Below are 8,013 nucleotides of genomic sequence, written 5' to 3'. Positions count from 1 at the left end.
TTACGTGTGTTTGGGGATGAGGAAATGAAGGATAGTGTGATTTTTCTGGGGCTCTTTCATGGAACTACATACCTCGTATGTTCCTTGTTCATGACAGTAAAACAAATGTAAAACATGGACTTTTCACAGAAAAAGAATGTTTCACATTTCCTAGAACAATCGCTACAGTACAATGATATTTTATAACTCCATATGTTGATGAACCTTTTATTTCATCACATTTCCAAGCAATGAAGTAGGCGGCAGTCCTAAATACCCACTTGCCCTTGAATACAAACTCTATTGAACGCTGTGAGTAAACACGATGGAGTCAGGCTGTAGAAATGGATTTTCATCTTCAGTACTATGACAAAGAGGCAAGGTCAGCCTGTGTTACAAGGAACAAGTGGTACCATTTTTGTGCAAAGTGGTTTTCATAGGCTGACACTAAGTTGCTCTTAATGCTACGTCCTATAAGTAAGAAGTTTGGGTATTTAGAATAAATCTCAAAGCGTGATCCAATACGGGTATGTATCTCCATGATCAGGTAATGGCAGCAAGTCACTTGTACCCCAAAATGACTGTGAGAACCTATATTCAAGTTGGCTGGGTGGAGATGATACGGGTGCATTGATGATGGATGGAGACATAAGCCAGAAAAAGATTCGGAGTAGCAGAAGTTAGGGGAAAGGGCTATGGCTCAGATCATCTGCTTTTTATGAGGAAGGTCCAAGATTCAATCCCCAGCATCTCTAGCTAAAAGGATCAGGTAGCAGGTAAAGTGGCAGACTTCAGACTCTGGAGAGCTGATGCCAGTCTAAATAAACAATACTGGTCTGACTCAGTTTTACTCAGCTTCAGGTATGTGTGTGAGAAAGAACCTTCAGAAAGTCTTCAGCTGAGGAGCACGAGGTCCTTTAAAGGCTGCCACCTGGTCTTTAGGCAGCCCTATGATGTGGGTGTGTTTAAATTGAATCATCGCAAGACAATTCACATGAAGTTCATTTCTTCCACGTACCCCCAACAGTATCTGCTCAGGGGAATTCCTTACTCTCATCTCCCAGTGTACCAATTATTAACTACATGTCATAAAAGCAACTTGAACAGAAAACACACACAAATAATTTCTACAAGGGAGGCTAGAAGGGCTTCTAGTTATGACTTCCACTTTCCCTTCCAGAAGATATCTCCCCTCCAAGATCTTTCGGTTATTCAGTCCTGACTACCTTATAAACAAGCCCTGATTGCAACGTTTTGGTAGCAAAATGAGGGATGGTGGATAATGATAGACAACTGTACCTCACAATTGTTCCTCACTGTAAGGACTGCCCACTTTTTGGATGTTAACAACAACAAATCTACCCTTCCTGGCCTCATAAGGCCTCTTGTGCTCCTGCACTGAAACTGCCTTGATGTTCAACCCTTGAAAATCAAATGGGATTTGGTCCGATGTGGAATGTCCCTGCAGTCCAGAACGTTGAAAGGGATGCTGAGGCCTAGAGGTGGTGCCTCCATGCAGCCTATGTTGTCTCACAGGTTAAAGACAGGGTGGGGATGAGATATTGTTTAGCCCATCATGGTCTGCTTCATCCAGCCTATCACAGAGGTTATTCTGGTGTAGACTCCATAATAATTGGGGCGAGCACATCCTATGCCCCAGCTCACCAGACCAGCCAGAAACCACCTGCCACTGGGCTCCTGGCAGGCAAGAGGTCCTCCAGAGTCACCCTAGAAAAGGAGCAAAACAACCATCATCTAGTTTGAAGGGAAGATTTTTCCGGAGGCAAGTGGAAAGAAGCATTTATTTATACTTTGCCCTCTGCTGAGGTCACATGCAATTGAGGAGGACCCGAGGAGCAATATAGGAGAAGAGGGGCAGGGGCTTCAAGTTACCTGACAAGAATCCTTCTTTCCATCATGGTAGCCGGCACAAAGCATTCTGGGTGTGACCCGGTAATGATAGACTTCGTTGCAGATATCCTGTTGCACTAGGGATATATTTGCCTTTTGCAAGATCTTACTGGTGGGACCTGGGTGGGGCCACAAGATTTGGAGTGAAAAAGCACAGCGTAAATCCTTCTCTCCTTTTAGAGTTGCCAGCTCTGGGTTGGGAAATTCCTGGAGATTTTTTTTGGGGGGTGGGGGGAGAACCTGGGTTGGGCAGGGTTTGGAGAAGGAGGGACTTCAATGAGATCTAATGCCATAGAGCAGGGGTAGTCAACCTGTGGTCCTCCAGATGGTCATGGACTACAATTCCCATGTGCCCCTGCCAGCAAATGCAGCAAATGTAGTCCAATATGGGAATTGTAGTCCACAAACTTCTGGAAGACCACAGGCTGACTACCCCTGCCATAGAGGCCGCCTTTCAAAGCAGCCATTTTCTCCTGATGAATTGATCTTGGTCATCTGGAGATCCATTGTAATCCCAGGAGATTGCCAGTAACTGCTTGGAGATTGACAACGAAATGTCCTCTTCCTATGAAGTTCCCCGCAGCACACATTTTTCTGCATATTCAGTAGGCCTGCTCAGCACAAATCTCCTCTGGATTGCCCCCTCCACGCATGCTTCATTCAAAGAACACATTATGTGGCTGTCATCTCTTAGGATACTTTGATATAAGGCCTGCCCAGTATATTCCCAGACTGGTATCTGTCACTCGGCTCTGGAGGACACTAGAATGCCTGCTCCTGCCTCAGGGAAAAGGAAGAGACTTAAAAGTAGCAGTCATGGTATTCCCCAGAGTGGAAGGGGAATACCTCCAAGGGAGGTCATGGGTTAGCGTTCACATCCCCCCCCCCCTTTTTTTTTTTGGCTTTGACGTTCCTAGTGTTTCAACTTAAAATGCCCTAAATGGCTTTTTATCTTCAAAAGTTAAGCTATTGGTAAGTTTTGTAGGTTTTTAAAAAAATAAATAATAACGTTCTCAAACCTGTGTTTAAGATTATAACTTTCTTTTGAAAAACTGCATGGCAGAGTGCTCAGATTAAGACCTTTAGATTCACAGGCTCAAATACTTTGACAGTGAAATAGCTTGATAACTGAAGCAAACATTCTTACTGGGTATTTTTGCCATTTATCCACTAAGGGGAGCAAAAGAGCACTTTGCTGCAAAGAACAAGCCTCCACATTCTGGTTTTATAGACTACCTTATGATAGACTACCTTATGATGCTGCTGAATTAATTTTGGGTTCAACAGGCAATACAGCATCGCTACTAGACTCCGTGGTCTGTAAAGCTTAGATTGACACAGCATCTTCAGACAGGTTAGTTTCAGACAAGGACATTTGGCTGGGGCTCCTTAACAGAATGGGACACACGTTGCAAATACCTCCTTCCTTGACTGCACCCCAGCCAGTGATCCAGCAGAAGAGGCCAGGCTTGAAGAGATGGGAGCTGGCAGGCAGGCAGATGGGTTGAATGGAGGAGGAATAGACCACTGGATGGTCGAGCTGCAGCAGGGCCACGTCGTAGTCATGGCTGTCCTCCTCGTAGTAAGGATGCTGCAGGATGCGACTCACCTTGAAGGACACCTCGTTGTGGCTGGTGACATTCAGGAAATACTTGCCCAGGTAGACTGTCCAGGCAGTTGGAGAAGCCAGTCTGCAAGGTACAATGTGGATGCTAAGATTTCAACATGATCTTCCTATAGGGTGCCTGGGGAAATACAGGACCATGTGATAACATATCATACCTTTGGGGCACTTTATGAAATCCTTAGACTGTGATGAGCATTTGCCAATGTGATACATATTACTATTATTATAACATAACTACATTGGAAGAGCAACCACTGATGAAGATAGACAGAAAGCAGGTTAACCAGGATCCCGTTTTGGTTGACTCTTTATGACTGACTCCTTATTTGGACTTTTACTAATAATACAGAGAGGACTATTACAATACTTTGCCTTGTGATTGCTTTTTTCTGAGCATATCATACCTTTCAGAACACACAGGGTAGGTTAGGGGTCCCCAGCCCATCTCAGATGTAACCCAATCCCATGGGAATTGCAGATTCTCATCAATTCCTGCATGTGCAGTGCCTGATGAAAACTAGAACTGCAGTGCTTGTGGACAACGGGCTTCAGATGTCCACCTTGTCAACCTAAAACAACCTGGAGGGGGAGGGGACAATATTTGGGGAAACCTATATGCCCTAGGATACATATTTTCCCAACAAGCCCAACAGTGCCCCCCTTCGTCATATGGACTACAGCCCTGCACCAAATGGGGCCCTCTACACCTAGGAATTAAAAAGAGCCCACAACTCACAGGTGATTGAGTTAAAGACGCAGGGCGGGGATCCAGCCCCAACTTGTGTAATCTGTCATGTGAGACCACCTCGTACGAATGCCTTACCACAGATGATATCCAGCTTACCTCCATCGCTGAGGTTCTGTGGCATGGAAGGTTATAGGGCCCAATTGCCTTGTGGAATCAGAGCTAAAGGTCCAGTGAACCAAGGATTGTGTATTCAGTGGCAGCTTGTGATCTATCCCTGGGAAGATGGTTGGCAGGACGGGGATAGACCTTACTAGCTGTTTGTTCCAGAATCTGGTACACTTGAAAAGTATTAAGGTTACTTGTCACTAATAGGCCTAGCATCCATGAATGTGTTGGATCTTGTGCCCTCCCCCCTCCCCCCACAGAAAGCTCTCAAAACCAGCTAACAGTGCAATCCAAACCATAGTGAAGCCTTTCTAAGCCCATTGACTTTTAGGAGAAGCTGTAAGACTGCTTGGCACTATTTTGCCCTGTGACCTGATGGTCTCTATGTCTCCACAGGAGAAAGGTCCCAGAACTGGCACTTCTCAGAGTTCCCAGGGGGGTGAGGGGGGATGACTGCATGAAATACTAGGAAAACACCTGTAAAGACAAGTGGTGCATGATACACAATGATATAGTCCTCTGCTACTCTTAGAACTGTCCCTCCTGCAGTATTCCCCTCTCCATGGAATCAACACTGGCTTTCCAAGTGTGGTTACTGCTAGGCTCCTTCCTGGGACTCCGGAAGAACCTGTGTTTCATTAACGGGTCTTCTAAGGGCCTGGGCCGGGACACGGCGTGCATTATCAGGGATTTCCCCTGATGTATTGCCGCCGCCAGTGCAGGAGTTCTGGCCTGTGCATAATGGATCTGGGAGACCCAGGTTCAAATTCCTCACTCATGCCATGGAAGCTGAGGCCTGACACACATTCTCAGCCTAACTGCCCAAGTTGTAGTGAGGATAAAATGGAGGAGGATGTGAGCTACTTTGGGGAGAAAGGCAGGGTGTAAATGAAGTAAATAAGCAAATACATTCCCTCAGCCCACCTTCCCATGGTCACCTGTCTTCCTGGAAGCAGTGCGCAGCAGTGATCACCCAGCGGTCTGCAATCAGTGTTCCCCCACAAACATGGTGCCCCCGAACCTGCAGGCTGGCTTGCCAGGGCCACTCCTCTTCTAGTGAAGCAACACCCCCCACAATCCGATCAATTGGTCCCTGCAGTCCACAATCTGAGGAAACAGAAAGACACCCTAGAAGATAGGAAAGTTCTCCAGAAGGAAGTATGAAAGGAACAGGATACAATGCCAGATCTTTTTAAAAATTGCTTGACATCTGTTTCTTGGACCTTTGTAACAGAAGCAATTTGGGACTCCAAAGCTAGTGAGAAATCTTGTGCAAGTTTTCCTTTGCGACTTTATTTTAAAAAATTAGTAGTTACTAGATGTAACGTAGACCAAGGACCCTGCCACCAATGGCAGATTTCGGGTGTGGTTTAAGAGTAGCAACTTGTTGACAGATTTTGAGCAGTGCAAGGTAAAACGAGTTGGCTGAAACAGCCTGTGAATTAAGAATTCCCACCCCCAACTCAAAATTCACCTCAGCCATGAACTCACTGGGAAACTTTCGGCAAGCTACTAGCCCTCAGTGTCACTTCTATTACGTGGAGATCATAACACTGGCATGTTCTCAGAGGAATACTGTGTGGACTACTTAGACGAAAGGAGGCGAAGCCCTGGCTTTGGGTCCTCTGAAAAAGCACAGTAGTATTTTGCCAAGGATGGATGACATGGCATTCTCTTTCTACTTATGACTAATGGGACACATCATGAGTTCACAGTGAGGAGTGTGCAGGGAACAAGGTTCAACCGCTGCAAAAGAGCAGAAACTACATGCTATCATTTCTCACTGCCTTTCTTATGTTCTCTAAAAAAAAAACTTTCTTCATTGTATGCAGAGATCCCCTTCCCTGATTTCAGAAGTCCTGTTCCTGAAGTGAAAATGGACCTCCTATAAAATGTTAAGTATTTTAAAAGGCACTTGTGTTTTGTTTCTCTGCATACCACTGTTGTATTTTACAGCTTTCAGGCCCCAAACAGCTGCCTACTCATGCACTAAAATGGAGAATGAAAGCTCTCTTTTGTGAGCCAGTTCATAATTATATATCAGGTCATGATCCCTGTATATTTTGCTCACAGAAGATGCCAAAGTACATTATTGCCTAGACTTTTGGCATCAGTTATACCTTGGGGAGAATAATGATGAACTTTAGCATTACGTTTGAATCCCTTTCACCATGAGAATTGGATTTTATATCTCCTAGAAGAGTGGCCTTCCACCATTCCAGACCCAAGGCCCGCCTTTAAACCCCAGGCAGCACCTTGAGACCACTGAACTGGAAGTGACAGGAAGTAAAATGACATCACACCTTGTGATATCAAGAAGAAGAAGGAAAAGAAGGAGAAGAAGAAGAACAGGAACAGGAACAAGAAATAGAGTTGGTTCTTATATGACGCTTTTCTCTACCCAAAGGAGGCGCAAAGCGGCTTACAGTCGCCTTCATTTTCCTCCCCACAACAGACACCCTGTGAGGTAGGTGGGGCTGAGAGATCCCTGATATCACTGCTTGGTCAGAACTGCTTTATCAGCACGTGGCGAGCCCAAGGTCACCAGCTGGCTGCACGTGGGAGATTGGGAAATCAAACCTGGCTCGCCAGATTAGAAATCCATATTAGAAATCCGCACTCCTAACCACTACACCAAGCTGGCTCAGAGTCACGTGACAGAAAAACAAGAGGCTAGGGTTGCCAGCTCCAGGCTGGGGGTGGAGGGGCAGGGTATGAAGAAAGGGGGGACCATAGCAGTGATGAGATACTGTAGAATCTGCCATAAATGCAGTCATTTTCTCCAGGGGAACTAATTAATCTCTGTCATCTGGAAATAAGTTGGAAATCTGGGAGAGACCGAAGCCCCACCTGGAGGCTGGCAACCCCAGGGGCGCTGCACCACTGAGTCCGGTTACTAGTCTCATCTACCATGCAAAAAGAGCCCAGGAGATATGGTGCCCCATAAAAAATGGCCCTGGGGACAACTCCTTCCAAAAAATAGCAACAAAAGGGCGACAGCATGTGGGTCAGTGTGGCCTCCCTGAAGGACCTCAGCTGTCCTGAAAGACTCACCCCCACCATCTACCAATCACTGCTTAGGAGTCAGATGCCGGCAGCCTAGGACCGACTGAGTGAGCTTTTCAATCCTGCTCTTCTACCAAGAGAAATGGAAACCTCTTAGGGTTGCCAGTTCCAGGTTGGTAAATACCTGAACATTTGGGGGATGGAGCTTAATGAAGACACGGTTTGGGCAACGGGGAGATTTCAGTGGGGTATAATGCCATACAGTCTACCATCCAAAGAGGCCATTTTCTCCAGGAGAATGGATCTCTGTCACGTGGAGGTTAGTTGTCATAGTAAGAGATTTCCAGCCACCACCTTGAATTTCTTTGTTTCACAGTGCAATCCTACGCAGAATTACACCCTTAGTTCTTAAGCTCACTTCGGTGGACTTTGCAGAGTTTAACTCTCCTTGGGACTGCGCTGTTAACTGCTTACAGGCTGGAGGCCTATGAGGAGCTCTGCGGGAAAAACAACTTGGTAATCCTTTTTCCATGCTTGTACAAACTCTCTCATACAAATCTCAGACCACACCCTCACTTTTTGATTTAACTGACTCATTTGTTTCCCCATATTCTTTATCTTCTAGATCAGGGGTAGT

At 45.8% G+C, this 8,013-nt stretch overlaps 1 protein-coding gene across 3 annotated transcripts in view; it reads right to left on the bottom strand.

Annotated features, from left to right (window-relative positions):
- Positions 1-191: 191 nt before the first annotated feature.
- Positions 192-8,013, bottom strand: part of TMPRSS6 (transmembrane serine protease 6) — a 37,141-nt gene continuing 29,319 nt past the window's right edge. For all 3 annotated transcript variants that reach the window (XM_077339605.1, XM_077339603.1, XM_077339604.1), the window contains exons 15-18: positions 5,309-5,477; positions 3,310-3,581; positions 1,873-2,009; positions 192-1,707 (exon numbers count right to left, since the gene is read on the bottom strand). In XM_077339605.1, the coding sequence (XP_077195720.1) occupies positions 1,546-1,707; positions 1,873-2,009; positions 3,310-3,581; positions 5,309-5,477 (740 nt within the window). In that variant the 3' untranslated portion in view covers positions 192-1,545. The remainder of the gene's footprint in view (positions 1,708-1,872; positions 2,010-3,309; positions 3,582-5,308; positions 5,478-8,013) is intronic.

Source organism: Paroedura picta, chromosome 5 (genome assembly GCF_049243985.1).
Source record: "Paroedura picta isolate Pp20150507F chromosome 5, Ppicta_v3.0, whole genome shotgun sequence".
NCBI classification, from domain to species: domain Eukaryota; kingdom Metazoa; phylum Chordata; class Lepidosauria; order Squamata; family Gekkonidae; genus Paroedura; species Paroedura picta.
This window is presented reverse-complemented; position numbering and strand designations above follow the sequence as displayed.